The 20,764-nt window shown below is 39.7% G+C and overlaps 1 protein-coding gene across 5 annotated transcripts in view; it reads left to right on the top strand.

Moving 5' to 3' along the window:
- Window positions 1–16,519, top strand: part of ZMYM4 (zinc finger MYM-type containing 4) — a 44,639-nt gene extending 28,120 nt beyond the window's left edge. For 3 of the 5 annotated variants that reach the window (XM_052810481.1, XM_052810483.1, XM_052810484.1), the window contains 14 exons: window positions 384–524; window positions 821–858; window positions 2,068–2,212; window positions 3,251–3,372; window positions 3,715–3,886; window positions 4,930–4,983; window positions 5,108–5,287; window positions 5,828–5,922; window positions 6,482–6,653; window positions 8,372–8,523; window positions 9,878–9,989; window positions 11,351–11,599; window positions 12,479–12,608; window positions 14,079–16,519. In XM_052810481.1, the coding sequence (XP_052666441.1) occupies window positions 384–524; window positions 821–858; window positions 2,068–2,212; window positions 3,251–3,372; window positions 3,715–3,886; window positions 4,930–4,983; window positions 5,108–5,287; window positions 5,828–5,922; window positions 6,482–6,653; window positions 8,372–8,523; window positions 9,878–9,989; window positions 11,351–11,599; window positions 12,479–12,608; window positions 14,079–14,286 (1,970 nt within the window). In that variant the 3' untranslated portion in view covers window positions 14,287–16,519. Of the gene's footprint in view, window positions 1–383; window positions 525–820; window positions 859–2,067; window positions 2,213–3,250; window positions 3,373–3,714; window positions 3,887–4,929; window positions 4,984–5,107; window positions 5,288–5,827; window positions 5,923–6,481; window positions 6,654–8,371; window positions 8,524–9,877; window positions 9,990–11,350; window positions 11,600–12,478; window positions 12,609–14,078 lie in introns of those variants that run through there. The other 2 variants (XM_052810482.1, XR_008238616.1) reach the window with 2 other exon arrangements.
- The last annotated feature ends 4,245 nt before the right edge of the window (window positions 16,520–20,764 follow it).

The following is a 20,764-nucleotide window of genomic DNA, read 5'->3' as shown; positions in this document are numbered from 1 at the left end:
CATAAAATCCACCTCATTCATTATTTGTCAGGATCTCAGCTGTCTCCTATACTACGTATGTTTGGTACCAAGCACAGTGAGGCATCCAGTCCTCTTGTCTCCTGAGTGCTGCTGTAATACATATACTGTTAGAAAGAGAAAGCTGCTTTTCATACTATGGTGAACTTGTGAAATGTTTCAGTGACTGGGAAACATCTTAAGTTTGCTTGTGGAACCAGCTCCTATTTAAACTGAAATGCTGCAGTTTGACACCTACATTCCCTTCTCGTACAGCAGGCTTTTTCATTTGAAGATAAATCTGGAGGGTGGGTGTTGTTTGAGAAATGCTGTTTTATAAATTATCTTATTGCTTATTTTAGTTTTCTTCTATTCACTCTGTCCAGCAAACCTTTCTATGGCACCAGCTTCCTCATCAGGCCCTCCTTCTTTGAGAAAGGATTCAACCCCTGTCATAGCAAATGTGGTGTCCCTTGCAAGCACCCCTGCTGCCCAGCCTACAGTTAACTCCAACAATGTTTTACAGGGTAAGACTGCTGAATATGATGCCTGTATTTTTAAATCTCTATTCCTGAACATTTATATTTGTTCAGGGATCTTTTCCACTGAGGACAACAGCGACTTCTTCATTATGCTTCACATCAGTGCAGATGGTTGCAGTTTTGTCCTTCTTTTTACATAGGTATAAATAACGACTTAAATTTATGTACATACACCAGGGAATGAGGTTTAATGGGAATTCTTTTTATTGACCTTGGCAGCGTATGGGTTATGGTCCTTGATGATAAGTACACAAGCTATTGTATGGTTTTTTTCTTCACAGGTGCAGTCCCTACTGTGACAGCAAAAATAATAGGAGATGTAAGTTTTACGAGAGACTCTTTTTCTCACTTTCGTCCAGATTGTATCAATAACAAGTAAAGTATCCAAGAATTTTGCACCGTCATTTTGTAACTGCTTTTCCTGGTTGTGATTGGGATTTAAAATTCATCCAGCTTGCAGATGCTTTTTTTAAAATGAATAGAACTTGTGTGGTATAAAAGTCTTTTTGTGTCCACTGACAGATTGATAAGATGTTTTAAGGCAAAGCTTGTCAAATTGTAGATCTTGAGATGGCTGTAGTTCTCAAGCAATTCATGTGTGGCTTCTGTACTTGAGGCTACTTTTTGTGCCCAGAAGTGGGATGTGATGTCAAAAGGACTAGCATGGGAGGAAAGGGACCAGCATGGGCTGCTGGGGCTGACATGACCAAGCTCTTGCAGCTTAGCTTTCCTTCCCCACTCCCTAGTAGTATGGTAGCAGAACTGTGGGGAACCATTGTCACCACTTATCTGTGAATAACTCCTAGAGTTCCTATTCTTGAGCTCTTTGAGGTATGTGGTATACATGTTGCAACTCTCTTAAAATATGAAGATTTTATTATGTAGCTCTTAGGTTCTTGAAGACTGTCACCTTTGCTTTTAGCTGAACTGTCATTTATGGATTATGGTATGAATTTTCCCTAATGAAATAGATCCTGTTATTTGAATGCATGACTGAAAATTACGGTTAGCAGGACATGAAATTAGTTCAAGCACGAATAGTCAGTCTGTGTGTAATCAGGAAGTGATACTGATACTGCCAGCATTTGTGTTCATTTTTTACTTTTATTTCCTTTCAGTGGTTTCACATCAGTTTACTAAGTTTTTTGGGTATCTGTATCAGCCAGACTTTAGTCATCAAAAGTATCTTAATGTAACTCCTCTTTATATCTTTGCTATAAGTAAGATTCCAAGGTCAAAAGTTTATAGAGGTTATTTGACTACAGAAACCAAACATTCTTGCAGATCTGTTCACTGCACTGCTAATAAAAAAAAAAAGCCTATTGTTTGATTAAAATAAATTGAGGTGAAGACCAGAAAGCACCAAATACATTAGCAAGCTGTTTTTGCAATAGTTTCTAAATGATCATTTTTATCAGCAAGGAGAGTTTTAAATTGTTCAACCTCCCATAGCAGAGAACAAATACTAATCTTACGATATCCTTCAAACCAATACTGACTCTGCCCTCCTTTGTATTTTTCCAAACAGGCTAGTACTCAGACAGATGCCCTAAAGCTACCACCATCACAACCACCTAGGCTTCTAAAAAACAAAGCATTATTGTGCAAGCCAATCACACAGACTAAGGCCACCTCCTGCAAACCTCACACACAAAACAAAGAATGCCAGACAGGTATGTCTCTAATCTCCTACCCATTTTATAAAAGTCTATATTGCAGTTGAGAGAGTAATGCATGATTTGTGTAACAGAGAATATTTTTTAATATATTTTAAAACCTTAAATAGTTTTCAGGTTATTGTATGGTGTTTTCCAAGTAGCAGCTTGCCTTACAGATGTAAAATATTTGCAATTCTTTGAAATCCGTAAAGCTTCATGTGTGACGAATCCTGAGATTTGCTTTAGATCATCTTTAGCATTCTGCAATCATCTTAACTGTGGGGAATGAAGTGCAATGGTTAAGTGACATGCAAAAGGCTATGGAGGGAACTTGTCTTCCTGACGACAGAATTTGTGAGTTCTTAGCTCTCACAGCTCAAGCCACAAGAGCAGGCTCATTTTGATAAAGTGCATGATTTTTTCAAAGATTATTTCAACTCTTACTTTCCTTTAGTTATTAGATACAGATACTAAGAATCTCTGAAAATTAAGTCCCTATTTCTAAGATCATTTCATTAGATTCATATTTGCTCTAAGCTCCCTCTGTGGGAGGGCTAGGAGGAAACAGAAACACCTTCAAAGGCTATTACATAGTCCAGATTGCCATTGAGGAGTGCTTTTTTCATCATTGTTACTATATAAAGAGCTTGGGGTATCTAGCCTTGATGTAAACCTCTTAGTGAGGAAAATGAAGTTAAGTGGGAAGATTGTAGTTGTTTTTTTAATGGTACCTTCTTGTGGTCTTGTAGTTAGTTGTGAGATAATTGCAATAACACGCCATTTACTTGGGTGCAGACCTTAGTATTTAATACTTACTTCCACTCTCTTCCCTTCCAGTATCGTGTATGTAGTCACAGTGCTGTTTTTTCCAAACTGTAGTATTAATACTTGCTACAACAGTGCTAAAGTGAAAGATGACTATGAACCAAGACACGGTACTGTGCACACTGAGTTACAAGCAGAAGTCCAAACAATTATCATGGACAATCTGGAGTGTACTGGATAGTCATACGGTTAAACATTTTTTGTTTTGTTCTATCTTTGGTATAACAGAAGAAGAAGAAGTTGTTCAACCCCAGATCATTGTGGTACCTGTTCCTGTACCAGTGTTTGTGCCAGTGCCCCTTCACCTCTACACTCAATACACACCAGTTCCACTTGGAATGCCAGTACCTGTAAGTTATACTTCAGTTCACTAGAGAAGTGGTTTATAGTCTTGTTTCTGAACAGGACGCAGGGCAGTGTCATTGGGTTTTGTGATGAGCCATGCAAGTGATATTTGGAGTTGTTGAAGCCATTTCCTTCCTTATCGCATCATGTTTGGTTAAGCATCATCACACAAAACTACTAATTTGTAAGATTATTGCAGAAATGAAACAAGTTGTCCAGTCTGGAGTTACTTTAAAATTAAATTTAGTAGTGCTAAAATATATGTAAGGTTAAATGAGAGGAAATCTCCTTTGTGTATTTGCTGTTTCCCTTCACCCCCAAATATGCTCTAATCATGTGTTCTGTAGGTACCAGTTCCCATGCTCTTCCCAACTACCCTGGATAATGCTGATAAGATCATTGAAACTATTCAGGATATCAAGGAAAAGATTCCCACAAATCCATTTGAAGCTGATCTGCTTCAGATGGCAGAAATGATTGCTGAAGATGAGGAGAAAGAAAAAACACACTCTCACGGTGGTATGTGGTGTTTTTAAAAAGGAAACCTTTTAAAAAGGAAGGTCCTCTCATCATGGAAGATAGATAGAGAAATAGATGTAGGGCCTATATTGGCTGCTTCCCAAGTATGCATACCAAGTTAAATGGTCCTCTTGTCTTACCAACATTTATTTTCCACAGTGAAAGTGTTCATGCAGGTAAAGTGCTAACCTAGACAGAACTATAGTGCTTATGTCATGTGTTAGCAATTTTGATTACTTATTCTTTTAAAATGAGGAGGCCTTCTGAGAATTCAGCTGTACAGTATATTTGGAGATAATTTTGCCTCTGTGTACAATATTCTATTCTTTGTTTTGAAAACCTATTTTCTTTTAAGATTAATTCATTCTTCCTCCATCATTCCTGTCTCAGGTGCTGGTTATAGTTGCACCTTTCTGAAGCTTTTGTAATCTCACAGAGGTTTGAGCCAACATTCAGTAGAGCTGTGCTTAACATAGAACCCACATTAGATACTGAGCACTGACAGTGGTTTAAATGTCTTTGCATTCCCTTTCCCTGATCCTAGGTGCTGATATGACTTTTGGTGACAGTAACAGGTTACTAGAGGTGGTAATCTCCAGATCAGTGCATTATGCATTAGCAGAAGGAGTCAAAATCAAGAAGACAGAGCAGCTGCTTTACAAGAATATTTTCCTATCAGGCTTTTTATGGTGGATTCTTGGAGGTTGTTGCAGGTTAGAGTGTGTTGGATAGTGATCATCCCGTGTAATAAAAGTGAAACAACCTGAAAAGAACAAAATATCTTACTTGTCTACCGATGACTCAAACACAGAGGGATGGAAACATTTGGAAAAGCAAACATGGGATAGTTCTGCATTTCTGTTTCTCCCATAACAGCAGGACCAAGGTAGAAAGCTGTTAGGAGATCTCTAGTGGAGGAGAAGACATATCACGTGTGTTAGTATTACGACCTAATACATAGGTTTTTCGTGTTCAAAGTATTTTATGTTAGTTATGTAAGCTGTCAGACATTTGTACATACAGATTTCCTTCTTTTTCTAAAGGATCTCAAACATCTGAGCATGAGCTCTTCCTGGATCCCAAGATATTTGAGAAAGGTCAGTTAGATTTTTTTCTTTTTTTTGCAAATGGATTTTGATCCTGCTGCATCTTTTCTTGCAAACTCCTCTTTTTTCTGCCCTTTCCTATAGCATATGGTATATCTGATCACTCTCATTACAGACCAAGGTAGCACTTACAGTGGAGATCTAGAATCAGAAGCAGTGTCCACTCCACACAGCTGGGAGGATGAGTTAAATCACTATGCCTTACGATCAAATGCCCTGCCAGAACCAGATCCAGAACTGAAGCAGTTCTCCAAAGGTGATGTGGAACAGGACCTGGAGGCAGATTTTCCATCAGGTCTGTATAATGTGAAGAAAAATGCATTGTTGTATAAAAGTACGCACAATTTTCTGACTAAGCATAGTACCAGCAGTCTGCTTATGAAGGGTATGTGTTTTCATTTAGTAAAACTGGATATTTAAAGCTGCAGTAATGTATCAGCTCTACTAAAAATTACTATTTTAAAAATATTATTGCTGTCTTTAAAGACAGCATTCTACAGAACCCCAGACAGGAGTAGCAGGTGGTCTTGCTTGACTCCTTTGAATTTATCACTTCTGTGTCCCTAGGTATAATCCATGCAAGTGGTGCAGAAGAATGTAAGCTTGCCTGAATAAGTACAGCCACTGTTTGGGGCGTAGGCTTTTTTCCTCTTCTGAGAATTTACTTTCTTTATACAGAAGGTATATATATTGCCTAATTATTCAAAGGTAAAGCATTATTTGAATATACAGGTGTGATTGCCAACTGTAAGGTATCCATAGTATCTAAGTGACACTTCTACCTGGGCTGTTAATTCATATAATTAAACTCTTAATGGTGTTGATTTGACTTCAGACTCATTTGACCCTCTCAGTAAAGGACTGGGTTTGCATTCACGTTCACGAGCAAGACGGAGACATAGAGATGGCTTCCCACAGCCAAAAAGACGGGTAAGAAAGTACTTCTGGAACACAAGTTCCTTGCATTTCAAATAATAACATTATGTGCATGCTTATTCTAAGAAGTAAAAAAATACTGCTCCAGGGTGAAAATGAGAATTCGATTTAACTACACTATATATTTTTTCCTGTTCTGCTATATGAGATGAGATTTTCTTTCGTGCCCCTCTGCAACTAGGCAGAATAAATGCTCTTTTTAGTGCAGAACATTTTTTAAATGTGTATCATTTCAAAAAACTCCAAAAGAGATGTCTTTTAAGTAGTGTCATAATGTACAGGAAAGAATAAATCTTTCCTTGTGTGGCTAGAGAGGAATATATTTCTGTGCATATTTATCACAGAGAGATTTATTGTATTTTATTGCACCTTTTCTGTAAAATGTGGTTAATATTTGTCTACGTATTAAAAATACATATATATCCACTCAGATTCTGTCATGGGAGTAGGATTTTGTTATCATGTCAGTATAATGGCCTTTTTTGTGTGAGATCGAGTTAAGCACCCATAGATGAAGAGCTTATTAAATGTTTATTTGTTTGTTTGCCTGTAGGGACGGAAGAAGTCTGTAGTTTCTGTAGAGCCCCGGAACCTGATGCAGGGCTCCTACCCAGGATGCTCTGTTTCTGGGATGACCCTAAAGTATATGTACGGGGTAAACGCCTGGAAAAACTGGGTCCAATGGAAAAACGCACAGGAGGAACAAGGGGACCTGAAGTTTTCGGGTAATTTTTTTCTCTCTCAGGGGAAACAGAAATACTTAGTTGAAGAGCAATTGGCGTGATATGTTGTTCAAATAAAAATTAGGATCAGATACTACTGAGTTTTAAAATATCCATGAGTGGAGAAAAGATTTTATGGAATACTGTCTTACATCTTTTCATGCATTTAAAAATCATAGCTATTACATTCTTAATTCATCTGTTACCTATAAAAACAGGCTCTAAAATACCAAATTTCTTTTCAACATTAGAAATGTTAGCCTTTTAACCTCCACTTTGCATTCATTTGCATGTAGTAATTCTTCATTTGTAGAAGAGATGCTTTATGCAGCTGCAGGGCCTTTACTGAGCTATTATCAGGCCAGAATTCTAAGTTGACAACACTAACTTGGCCCCATCTTTTTTGTCTGTAGCTAACACATTCACAAAGTATATGTTTGTCAGCATAACTGTTTGCTGTAAAAAAAATTGTGTGCTACAACATTAAAATCTTAACACCTTATTTCTAGGCTTCACAGCTGGAAAGAAACCTTCCAAAAGTCTACCCATTCTGTGCTGCACCCTGCCTGAAACTAGCCTTAAAAGCGTGATAGATAATAATGACAATATAAATGTCACTTTTGTTTGTTTTTCTAATTATGGATTGTTTTATTTTTTTTACAAAAACACAGCAGTCCTGGGATTTGGCAATGTCTAACTCCCCTTTTCCCTGATCTCAAATCTGTCTTACATGCTTGCACTGAGAGTTTTGTGGGCAAATCTTCAGAGTCAAGCAGAGAATTTAAGTCAGGAATATAACTGAGCTTTTGGGGGATGGTGGGGAAGAGAGCAAACCATATTAAATACTTCTGCAATGTAAAGAAATAAGAGTGCCAGGGCTTATATAAGAAGGATCTCAAAGAGAAAAATTCTAGGTAGAATGAGATCTGCTTTTTCCTCTCTTATTTGGAATTTTTGTTGTCATTACATGAGAACAGCTGGCTTTTGTCTCCCGGAAGAAGAGTAATCACGAGTTACTGTGTATTGTTCTTGTGGCTAAGGAAGCAAATATTACAGTCGGTTCCAGGAAACTGTGTCTATCCCCACCCCTCCCAGAAAGGTTCCCTGCTTAGTCCCAAGGAGGCACTTTTGTAAGGTGTGGAGCAGCCAAGCCTGGTAATTTCATTGCAGATCCTCTGATCGATCGATTCCCTGGTTGCTCTGCTTCCCTTTCCAAATCCCATGCATGTCCCATTAAACTCCTCCTTCCTTCTCCCTTTAAGGAGTGGAATATGCTGCGCTCAACTCATGTCCAGAACTATTAGGAAATACATGAGATCTTTCCCTCACTCAGGATTCCCCTGAGTCCAGCTATAGAGGTGAAACCTATTTATGAACCCAGCGCTGCCAGCCTTGAGTACACGCAGCCATTGCCATGCCACATCTTTGGGGTCAGCAGACTCCCTAACATTTAGATGTCTTAGCTTTAAATACTTGCAGCCTTATTACTCAGTTGCGGCGTTTGTACTGGTTGCACATGCAGGTGGTTTGTTTTTTATTGGCCAAATCCTCATTTAATTGTTAGCCAACAGATAGGAAATAGTTCACAAGTTTAGTCATACAGGGTGCTTCATGTATGAGATAGAAGATTTAATATTTCTGCTTACATGAAATAATAAGGAATGTGTGAAGATTTAATCTGTTGAATTAAGTTAATTTTCTAATAATTTTCTTGGCCACAGTTCGTCCTGTGAAACTCAAGGAGGACATTCTCTCATGCACTTTTGCTGAGCTGAGTTTTGGCTTGTGCCAGTTTATTCAAGAGGTGCGGAGACCAAATGGAGAAAAATATGATCCTGACAGCATCTTATATTTGTGCCTTGGAATTCAGCAGGTAACGCAAGAGAATTAGGGCATTGCTGAGAACATAAAAAACTTGCTCTTGTTATTTATGCTTTATATCCATAGTCCCGTGTAGCTGCTTGGGTTTTGTAGAAGAGGCAAGAATGTATCTTTTTTTGTGCTTTATTCTTAGTCTGTCTTAATCCCATGTTTGGCTAATTTGTCTGGACCTTTTTATGATCAGAGTGAACAGGCTTGTTCTGTACTTGGGAGGAATGTGGCATGGAGGGCTAGGTGTTTCTACCGAGACTCAAATCTTTGGGTTTGGTACCTTTTTGATCCTTTTTTATGTATAGGAATGATTTGCTCCTCAGAAATATTTGCTTTATGATGGAATGTTTTAGATCTAAAACAGTTGCACAATGCTCTTCTAATAGACAAGTTTACATGGAAGAGGTTACTCAGCAAAGTCTGAGCTCCTTCAGTGGCTAGACAGATACCTGTTGTGTTGGCAATATTTACAGAAAAAATACAATGGGAATAATAGCATTGTATTTAATGAATGCTAAGAGTAATGTATTAAGTCCTTGCTACCTGCCTTGTTACCTGCCTTGAAACTGTTGCAGTACAAGACTAGTATAGTATTAACTTCTGTTTAAATGTCAATGTTCAGTATATTTCTGTTAGGGGGGGCTTTTTTTTTCTTTTTAGAATAGCCTGCTTGTTCCTTTCCTTAAACAGTCATTTGGAGGTAAGGAATCAAAAGCTACAGAAGTAGCTGTCATTTGACTAGGCATGGAGTTACTTTTTTTTTTTTTTTTTTTCCTGGCTATGCTTGAAAAAAATGTAGAAAGGGTTAAAATTCAAAGTGCCATTGATAAGTTCTAGGAGTATCAGCAATTCTTGTTTGTTCCAGTTTTGACTTATTTATTGATACACACACCTGACTGGTAGAAAACTTTTTGCAACTGCTGCTTTACAAGAATTTAAGGGACTTTTACACTGATGCCAGAAGTTGAGCTACTTCAGCAGCCTAGTGCTGGGCCTATATCTGTTGTCAGGAAGCATGTGATGTTCTTTTCAACAGAAAAATACTCAATAACTCTTCTGCTTTTTATAGGCAGACTTTTTTCGATAATATTCAACACTTAGAGGATGATGATTTTTCAGCAAACAGCTCTAGAGCTTGGAATATTAACAATAATTCTTGCCTAGATCTCTCATTTCATACTGGGGAGGTCCCAGTCCCTGCAGAAAAGTTTATTTGGTGTCCCACTGAAGATTTCAACAAAGTGTTTTGGACCACAAGACACTGGGACATAAGAAAGGAAAAGAATCTGATGTCCTGTATCTTCTCTGCAGTGTTACATAATCACAAACTGTGTCTTCATTTTTTTCTCTTGTAGTACCTGTTTGAGAATGGTAGAATAGATAACATTTTTACCGAGCCCTATTCCAGGTTTATGATTGAACTTACAAAACTTTTGAAAATCTGGGAACCTACAATTCTTCCAAACGGTAGGACAATTATTTTGTTTTGTGTAGCTGCATGAAAAAGCCATATTATAAATATATTTTCTCAATGCCTTGAAGAAGAATGTGATCTGAGGCATTCACATTAGTCTCCTCTTTCTCCACCATGTAATTGTTTGTGGTAGACTAGCATCATGGATTTTATGTCTGTCTCTGCCAGTTACAGATTACACTTAAATATATTTTTGCCTCTGATCAATCTCTCAACTCCTTTGAAAGAAAGGCTTCCCGTTCCAGTAGTTAACATGCTAGGTCTTCTCTTCCCTCAAGTTTTGGCTAATCTTTTTTGAATACAAGTAGCCAGAATTGTATATAGTATTTGAGATGAGTTACTGCAACTACCATGTACAGTTGCACTGGTATTTCCCTATTAGTACTGGAAATACTCCTTCTGATAAATCCAAGGATCACATTAGCAAATCATTGGAATCTTGTCTCAACTCCTCAATTCCAAGTTCTTCTCACCTCAGTCACTTCCAAACGAAGAGTTCCCAAATTCTGCAGATATTTTTAATTGGTCTTCAAGTATGATCATGCAGTTTATAAAGCTGGACACCAGCTGTTTTAGTACGTAAGATCTTTTTCAAAATATCAGCAAAACTTGAGTGATGTTGGCAACTCCATGCATGCATCCATGACTAGCTTTTCGTTTAGAAAATGAACTTTTTATTTAATACAGAAATAATCCAATTACTTAGAGACTGCTGCATACAGTGATGGTTTGGGTTGGGTTTTTTTTTCACAACAAACCTCTTATAACCGCCCCATATCTCCTTTTCCTAGCTGACTTATGATAATCACAATGGGGTATTTGTATATAAAGATGGTACGTTTTAAACTCATGCTCCATGTCTTAGGAATTACACATTTTTGCAGTTGGCTGACTGTGGTTTAACACAGTGAAATTAGAACTTAGTGAGATTCTGCTGGTGTCTGCAATCTTCCTTTATATCCTTCTCTCCATTCTTCAGGTATTGGAAGATCATGCTGTTCCACAGCTTGGTTCTCCATGCTCCCTCTTATATTCGTGCATGCAATGTTTTTGGTTTTATTGGATTTAGAATTGCTTATGATGGGTCCGAATTTGATCTGATACGCGGTTCATTAATATAGAAGGTTAGCTGAAAGAGGACTTACATGCATCTCTGGCAAAATCTGCCTACTTAATTTTACTCATTTCTGCCTTCCCACCCTGCTCATGTATGATGTTTTCATTGCTTTTGGAAAATTCTGAAAATCTGCTAGGTTAGATGCAGCCTGTAAAAGCTGTTCATTTGTAACTGAATGTGGAGACAGCCCTAAAATTGCATAAATAACTGTCTTTTTTCTTTGCCCATTGTTTCTAGGTTATATGTTCTCAAGAATTGAAGAGGAACACTTGTGGGAATGTAAACAGCTGGGTGCATATTCCCCTATTGTTTTATTGAACACACTTCTATTCTTCAACACCAAATACTTCCAACTAAAGAATGTCAGTGAGCACCTGAAACTATCCTTTGCCCATGTTAGGAGACGCACCCGAACTCTGAAGTATAATACTAAGATGACATATTTACGTTTTTTCCCACCCTTTCAAAAACAAGAGGTAGAATCAGGTAAGTGAGTGCTTTCTGATCATCTGAATTTTGGCAATCATATTTGTGGTGTCTGCTCCTTTTTTTAAAAAAGACCGGGGAGAAAAATATGTTCTGCAGTAAGCAGAGCTATGAATATGCTATTATCCTGTACATTTTCAAAATTTTTTTTCACTCCAGTAAGGTTTAAAGAGAAATTGTGCATGAGCCAAGGCATCCAGTCAAAACTTAGAAAAGAGGTGCCGCACATTTGGCTGCAAATTTGTTTAATAGTCTTTTATAACATCCTAGGCTTGCATAAAGCTTCACTAACTACTGCATGAGTTAAGGCCTTTTCTCAGGACTTCATATTCTTGAGGTCCAGACCCTTGTCGTGCCCTTTTAATTCCCAGATTTATCCCAGGTCTGTGGGGTGAATAAACAAGGCACCCCAAATGGAGAACAGCAGTTTAGATGAAGCTAGGGGCTTGCACATGAGTAGGGACTATCCTCTTGACCTCAGAGGCAAAGACAGACAGATTTTTGTTCGCAGTTATTTTCTGGTATTTGGAAGAGGGAAGTCTTTCACCCTATCGGCTTCTTCAGTTAATAGTTCCATTGTGTTACGTGAACTCTGCTTTATTAAGAAAAATTATATCCTCCCTATTTTTCTGCTAGATACTAGTTCTTGTTGGCTTTCTAAAAGCGGAATGGGCTGTGGACAGCCTGTAGCCTGTGCAATCTTTTGCCCAGCCAGCAGAGCAAACCAGTTGACTTGCATGTGACAGATAATCAGTTCAAGTAGTGTCTTTCCATGTGATGCAAAGTCCCATCACTAGATGCTAGGCTAGGTGACTAGGGCTTATTCTTGAAGGCGCTGTTTTTCACTGAACTTCTGTGATGCCATTTTTGTGTATCCAGATAAATTATCTGTAGGCAAAAGGAAACGCAGTGAAGATGAGGAGATTCCAACAGCAGTGGAAATGGCTGAAAATACGGATAATCCCCTGCGATGTCCAGTCCGACTTTATGAATTTTACTTATCAAAATGGTAAGTGGCAGAACTTGATTTTTGATCTGTATGTAGACTGGAAGAGGCATTTGAGCAAGGATGCCACTCAGACCTTTTGTGCTTGTGCTGTGGGCTCCTCTCTCCAGTTCCTGGTCCCTCAGTGTGAATGGAACCATGCTGATAGGAATTCCAGCATCAGCACTGCTGTTAAACTCAGCAAATAGGTAGTATTTGTTACTGGTGTTGAGTCAAGAGTAGAGTTACAGAGAGAGATGTATTCTTTAAACGTCTGTTTACACATCCACAGGGTGTAAATATGAACAGAGGGCGTTACTACAGTGACCATGGTGTTCTCATCTCCCTTAATTCCTGTACAGGATCCTTCTTTTGAGAAGATTATAACTAATACCCTGACATCATGTTCCTTGTGAAAGAGGGTGGGAAAAGTGTGAATTAGGTAAAACTGCTGATAGCTTTTGCGTGCTGAGATGTGAGATTAACTTATATTTAGGAGTTAGAAAGGAGACTGTATAGCAAGGACATAGATATAAATCATTTTGTCTCTCCTGTTTCTATATAAACTTTAGTTAGATCACTGAGCAGGTGGAATGTGATGTTCTTCTCTCTTCAAAGAAAATACACATGCAAAATGAAACAGCATCTCATTAGTGTCAGCTAAAACTCAAATAAATCACCCTCAAAAATGCACCTACTGAGCTTACTACAAATAGCCCCATTACTTAAGCAAAGGTGTGCGTAGCAGCTGTCCTGACTCTTTGTCTCCCTCTTCATACCTTCCTTGTCTTCAATTGCTTATCATTAGAAGCTTTTAGCTGTCCTTGGGCTGGGAAAACATTTTCATGCTCCTTATCATATATCACAGCTGAGCCCCTGCGGTGGTGCAAGCAGCAGTAAAAATTCACTTTGCTGTTTTAATGTGAATATTCCAAAGCCGGGCAGGAGGGATCCTTGCTCTAGAGGGCTTTGTGTCTTCCTACCAGAGCCTGAAAGCTGCCTCAGAGTCAGACGGTCAGTCTTTCAAGCAGATGGGCTTACCATTCTGCACCATGAGCAGGCAAGCTAGAATTTAGTTTTGCTAGCTCTTGAACATTTCTTGTGCCAAAGTGCACAGCAATTCTGGAACACTAGAACCAGTTTCATTCAGAGATTGAATGTTAAATGCATCTGTCAATCATATCAAGATGTTAGTACCATTAATTGGATGATATTATGACGGAAGAACCATATCTGTAAAGAAGTCACTCTAATTTTCTTGGTTTCTTTATAAGCCACTAATGCTAAGTGACCTGGAAATAACTTAACTGTTCCCTAAGTTGAAGGGGGAAAACCAACTCACTGAAAAGATATTTGAATTATGCTGTTTAAATTACAGTGGTGTTGTCTCAATGTAACTTTCATTTTCTTTGCTGTTTCTCCTTAATGTTTTTGTGAGTAGGGATGTTAACGCTGCCTTCCGATAATGTGCTCTTCCTTTCTTTACGTTGACAGTTCTGAAAGCGTGAAGCAGAGAAGTGATGTATTTTACCTTCAACCTGAGCGCTCCTGTGTACCCAATAGCCCCATGTGGTATTCCACATTGCCCATAGACCCAGGAACCTTGGACATCATGTTAACACGTATTCTTATGGTGAGGGAGGTACACGAAGAACTTGCCAAAGTCAAATCAGAGGACTCTGATATTGAGTTATCAGACTAACTGAAGTGGGGTATTTTCCTTTGAATACGCATCAGAAGCACCAAACTGGTGAAAATGTGTATCAAATAAGCCAAGATAGTGTCACCTACAGGCATATGTTGAACCACAGTGGATGTACAAACTGGAACTGGAAGGAAGCAAGCTGTGTAAGCTGCAAAAAACAACGTCCTGTGGCACCGATAAATCCTCTGAACAAATTCAAGATGAACTAACCTATTTGAGTGGTGCATAAATCCTTTATCTGTTTAGGATTTTAAAAAGTTGTGAGATATTTTTAAAGAAAATGGTTATGTAAAATCTACCATAACAATGTTGGGCATGGAGAGCTAGACTGTGGCTCACGTGACTTCTCAGCCTGATGGCTGGCAGTCCTTGCTGCCAAAGAACATGTGGAGATCCTAGAGCTCTTCACGAGGACAGGAGAGAAAGTGGTGGTATTTAGACAGACGCCTTCCGTTATAAATATACGTACACATATGCTTTTATAATTTTTTTGAAACTGGGATCAAATGTTAGGACGGCAGAAGCCGCTGGCATGTCTGCCAGGGAAGCTATCTAAATGGACAACTGTCTGGCTGCTGTTAAAGGGTCACACAATGCCAGAATCTAGCTCTCGGTCCAGGCTGATACCAACTCTAGCTCTGTTCGGTCTTCAATGTGGAAGAGGTGCTGTAGGTCAAACTTCAGAGCGATTATGTTACGGGATGAACATTTCTGGGGTATGTACAGGAGAGTGACTGTCCTGGGGTATGTGCAGAAAATCCCTTACCTAGCCCAGTAGCTCTGCAGTCTGTTGATATAATCTAGCAAATACTGTGGTGCGCGGAAATTTTTTTTCCCTTAAGGCAGCTTTCCTTTCTCCTCTTTCCCTACTCCTATGTTTTTGGTTATTTTATAAGGCAAATCTGGAGGGCCTTGTCATTTCAAATGAAAGATCCATGCACTCTTTCTCTTTCCACCTTTGCAACGCGTGCAGTGTTGTACAAAGGATGCAGTATTACTTTTGACAACAGAACTGTGGTAGAAAATTACCATGTGTGTTTTTTTTCCCACCCCACCCAAAGAGATATAGTCATAGTGCTGGAAATTGAAAGAGATTTTTTTAAGGCTTGGCTGTTACTGCGTCTTTTTGAAGAGAAAAGCTCCCACTTTGTGTTTAAAGGACAGGACATTATCAGATACTGTCTGTATCTCCATTTTCTCAAGCTATAGATGTGTGTTTCTGATGACCAGTGGTCACAAATTCATTGGAAACCCAAACTATTTTTAAAGAAGAGAATTGTATGGTTTTTATCTAGCTCTGGTCAGTTATCCATCTTCTGTAACAGGGGTCTGATATTTGATCTTGTCACTAAAATTTCAAGAGATGAAAATCAACAGCCTTGAATTATATTTCCTTTTTTTGTTTTGTTTTGTTTGTTTTTGTTTTTTAATTATTTTTTTAGCAGTAACAAAAGTAATTTAACAAAAATAAAATCAGAAAGTAGTCTATTGACGTTGTGTACTCGGTAGTCCTGTCCCTGCCTGTAACAGATTTCACTGATGTATTTTTTAATACAGAAAACTATGTGAAAAGTAAACCTGCCCCTGATTCTGTCTGATCAAAGCCCATCTGTGTCTGTCATTTCTGATCAAAGATACTGCTTTCTCCATGTCCTGGCCCAGCACTCCCGGGAGAGATGTTTCGGCCATAATACATACCTTGCCAGGAAACTACCCGGCACTTGGAGGCTCAGGGATGCTTCTCTAGGCTGATTTCTTGTTCTGTGAACACTAACCTGTCCCTCCCCATAGTTATACTAAATAGTGAAATAGCAGGCACGGTATTTTGGATTGGGATGGTTGATAGAACATTTCAGGGAAAATAAAATCCTTTTGGAAAGATTAGTGTGTAGGTCTGTAGAGGGTAGAAGAAGTCCAAGCTGTGTCTGTTGCACGCAGGTGTGCCCAGAACCTCGATGTCAGTAGGAGAGGGGAAGGATCCAGGAATTTCTGTATTTCCTGGGCATCCCCTGCAAGAGTGCAGCTGTTCTTGGCTGCAGCAGGCTGCCTTTGCCCTCTCCCTCCTTCCCTGACCGCCCCCAGGGAAAAAGCAAGGCAGCAGTTAGGACAAGCTGTTGGGAGGGCAGGCTTTCATTATGTGGGGGTCGTCTAAAAAATAATACCACATCTGAGTTTTCCCTTAATAGACATTAACAGAAATATTCCCATAGAATAAAGTAGTATATTTGTATCTTATGAGTAATGTACTTTTTTTTTCTTTTTTTTTTTTCCTCTGAAGACCCTCACTCGTTCTTGTCTGTGAACACTTTCACGTACGTTAATCTTTTCCAGGTACTTGGAATGAAAGATACTTGCCTTTCATATTCTCTCAGCAGGGAAAGTTAAGTTGCTTTAAGCTTGACTGGCTGAAAGCAAAGTTGTTAAACATTGTGCTAAGTCCTTTTACTTAGTGGCTCTGAGATGAGAAAGGTTTCAGTGCAGTTCAATGATACAATTAACAGAACAAGTAGTTTTAGTTTCAGTTTCTCTGATCAGATACCTTCTGCTTGGAGGCCCTTTGGCAACACCGTGCATTGTCCGGAGTGTGCTTGGGCTATCTTTGCCTCTCAAGGTGTTTCTAGCCTGGCTAGAGTTCACACTGACTTACAAGATGGATTACCTTGAAGGCTTAAAATCTATTTATAGGCTATACACATAGGATCAAAGTTCTGAACACTTAGACAAAGTTGTTTATAATAAACATACCCGAATCATTTGCTGACCATGCAACAATGTTTATTACTTGAAATATTCTTTTAAGGAGAAGGCTGTAGTCTCATTGTGGACAAAGACCAGTGTGAGAAAGAAAAATAGAAGGTGATGCTTCCTGCTAACAGGGTTTCTATCGCTTGCTATGCCTTCCCACTGCTAGACACATGTTGTTTAACTCCCCTTCATTTTCAGCGTGCAGGGCTGATGCCATAGCTCTGCAGACCCATGTGAGAGCTTGGAAGTGAGTGTGTCGCATTACTCGTTAGCGAGTATTCACAGTTCTGGCTGCTAATGCAAGTCTTTGGATTTTGCAGAGATTTTTGTTTAAAATGCTTCTGGAATGTCGCTATTACCTCCACAGCGCTGACAGTTTCCTGGCAGTTCTCACTGCGAGAGGTGCTCGGTGCAAACCTGCTGCTCTCTCCTGGCTGTGGTTGACTAAGGAATGAAACCAGGGGCACGTTGAATGCCACAGAATTAGGTGCAAAAAGAAGTTAATGTGTCTATCTTATGAATTATTCTGCCAACTACTGATCTAGAAGAAACCCCTGGACTTCTCTGGCAGTAGTCTTCATCTGAGTGATGGCTCCTCAGAGACTTGAAATAAAATGGCAGCAAAAAGTCACTCATTTCACGTTTCCCCAGGGTGTGCTCCCACAACAGCAAGGCTCCACTGGTGCCGGTTTAGTGCTAGGGTCACAGGAGTGACTCTGAATGTGCAATAAAGTCTTTGTTTTTTGGTAACAATCTCAGTAACTCTTCTCAGTCCCTTGAGCAATAGTTTCACTGTTGCCTTAAAAGAAGAAAACAGAACAAATGCTCGTGTATAAAATCGTTATGTTGCTCTTCTCAAGCCACCAGCACTGTGTTCTCTGTCTAGGTTGGACTTTTTTGCTCCCGTCAGCACAACAGGTTCTTTTTCTTTCATTTGTCATCCATTTTAAACATTCCTAACAGAGCAGAGGCAAAATTAAGATTTTCTGTCTTCTATTCAACAGCTGCTCATCTGCAGTATGTCCCCTGTAGCATCATCAGCCTTGCAAGATTTAAAGAAATAACAAGCTTTGAGCAGTTGAGCTACTGAGCAGTTGTTCCTTTCTCTTGTGAGAGAAACTATCCAGTTTTGAGGACGGTGTTTTGTAACCAAGTATGAGCACCAAAAATGTGTAAAAATCACGGTCCATTGCTGAGGAGAAAGTCTAGAAGGAGTTTTAGGAGCAATGAAGCTGAATGAGAGTATACTCTGCTCTTAGAGTTGCAGGTCTTGCCTCACTGAGGGTTGGTATGAGTGGAGCCAGTGTGAGCCACCACTTTTCATCGCCTCATCCTTGGGAGATGAAATGGCAAGACTAGTCCCTACACGATCACCTCATTTCTTGTCTTACGGTGGTAAGCTGCTTGAGAGAAATCTCTTTCACCCAGCGTGATGGCTGCAGATTTGTTGGGCAGGTAGGACTAACTCTGCTTTTATATCTTCCCCGGGAGGAAACAACTGGCTTGAAAGGGGGGGGGGGGGGGGGGGGGGGGGCGTGGGGGGGTGTAGAGTGGTTTTGCACAATATTATTGTATTTGTTAAGAAGTTGACTCCAGCCCTTTTTTTAGAAGGTGGATTTTTTAAACTAAGGGGGAAATGGCACATTTAGTCTGACCACTGGCATGAACAGATCCCCTCTAACTTCATCCCATGGCTCCCATGTCAAGCCCATAGCACCTGGCTGAGCTGTAAGATCTTGCATTTTTATCTTCAGTTTCCTCCCCCCACCAATTCCAAGAAGCATTCGATAACTTTTGTGTCGTGCTTTATGAGGAAACTATTTTGGATGTGCCAGAAAAAGTGAGTAGTAACGGAGCAAGCAGTGGCAGAGGAGCCGTTGCAGGGTGCCGGGAAGGGTGCTTTGGGCAGGTGGGTGATTGTACGTGGCAAGAAACTAATATGAATAATTAAGTGTCTAGGTTTCATCATTTTATATTCAAAGCATCTCAGTTGGATGCTATTAAGAAAAACTAGCAAATCTGGGCATGGATCACAGATGGGGCAAACTTAAGAGAGAGACCTGAATTTGAAAGCTTTTCAGTTCCTGCATCTAGGGTGCTAGCTCTTCTGCTGTCTTGTGGCAAATTGCAAAATCTGCGACAGCTTTTTTATTTTTCAATTTTTATCAATAGACGCTGCTGCCGTGGAGGTCATTAGCACTCAGTCAATGGCATCAGTGCTAGCTCTGGTCCAGGGAGTGTTGCAGAGTTGTAGAATGGTTTGTAGAGTCATAAAGGCTCAAAGGGACTCGGTCATCTTGAATTCTTCTAGCCACAGAACTTAAATTTCCATTGGACATAACATTCACTAAGCTAAGGGTTTTTCAGCCGAGATACAGTTTTTATTAAAGAAACAAAACCCGAAATATCTTAGATTATCACCTGCTTGGAGGGAAAGAGGGAATTTATTACAATTAAACAGTCAAGCTAAACAAAGCATCAAACACCAAATCTCAGAAGGCATCCCAAGTGCACAATTTTAACACAAGTCCAGTCCAACTTGCTGATGTTCAGACTTACAGATGCAGGCTGCAACAGCCACATGAACTGTGGCTTGCTTAATTCTGGGGTTCATAGTCGACTATTGGATACACCAACGAATGGCATCCCTAGGGTCTTAGGTCTACAAGTCTTGGACTTCTTATTCTCTTTTCTACATATTTATAACACAAAAAGCCAGAACCATTTGAAAAGGTCTTTCCAACCTGCTGGGAGCCAGGCTTCTTCCTTTAAGAGAAGGGTGTGGGTGACGACTCTTGACTTTTGTCCCATTAAGCCACTGACTCATTATATAGCCCAGGATCCAGCGTACACGTCACGTCACTACTGTTGTATCGATGATGCCTCATGTTTTGTCCCTTGTCAATCTGTACCTCGGTTGTACCCATCTGTAAATTGGCCAGACTTTCCTACCTCGTTTGGGCATTATGAGGCTAAATTCTGTAGGATGCTTTGCAGCCCCGTGATGAAAGGTGCTATATAACTGCAAAGTGTTACTTCAAAAGATTTAAATAGGTCACCAGTGCATCATAACCTATATTAAAAAGACTTTTTCTTATATGAGAATTTATAGAGTTCAATGTATGGTATTAATAAGTGAATTATTGAGACCCCAAAAATAGTTTTTGTTTGAATCGTATCTGTATTCTGGAAAAGTGATTAAAAACCTTTAACCTTAATAAAAGAGTACATCCTCATTTCCTGTATGATGTTGGAATCTGAGTTTAAAAGCAGAATCTCACAGATTTTAGGGGCGGGGGGGGTGGTTTAGTCGTTTTTCAGCCAGCATTAAAATAGCAGCTTAATAGCTTCAGAGCAAGGCTTAGTCTTTCCCACATGGCCGTACAGCAGCTCATACTGAGTTTTGCTCCTGTTTGAAGCCTCTGGGAGCGGCTGTAATTAGATCAATCACCAGCAGAGTTTTTTAGACGCTGCCCCCCAACCCAAATGCAGGGGAACCCGTGGCTGCTCGAGCAGTGCCCGACGCTGCCAGCGAGCGGGAGAGTCCTCGGGACCGAACATCGCCTTTGCTCTGTTGCCCTGAAATGCCAGAATCGCCCAAGAGCCCCAGTAACACCATCACTCACCTGAGAGCCTCATTGTACAGCACTTGGTCTGGCTTCCAGTAAGGGCAGGGAAAGTCTCGTGGGTTTCTGAGTGAGGTCCCTAAGGCTCTTCTGTGTTGGGAGCC

This window comes from Harpia harpyja, chromosome 16, assembly GCF_026419915.1.
Source record: "Harpia harpyja isolate bHarHar1 chromosome 16, bHarHar1 primary haplotype, whole genome shotgun sequence".
Classification (NCBI taxonomy): domain Eukaryota; kingdom Metazoa; phylum Chordata; class Aves; order Accipitriformes; family Accipitridae; genus Harpia; species Harpia harpyja.
This window is presented reverse-complemented; position numbering and strand designations above follow the sequence as displayed.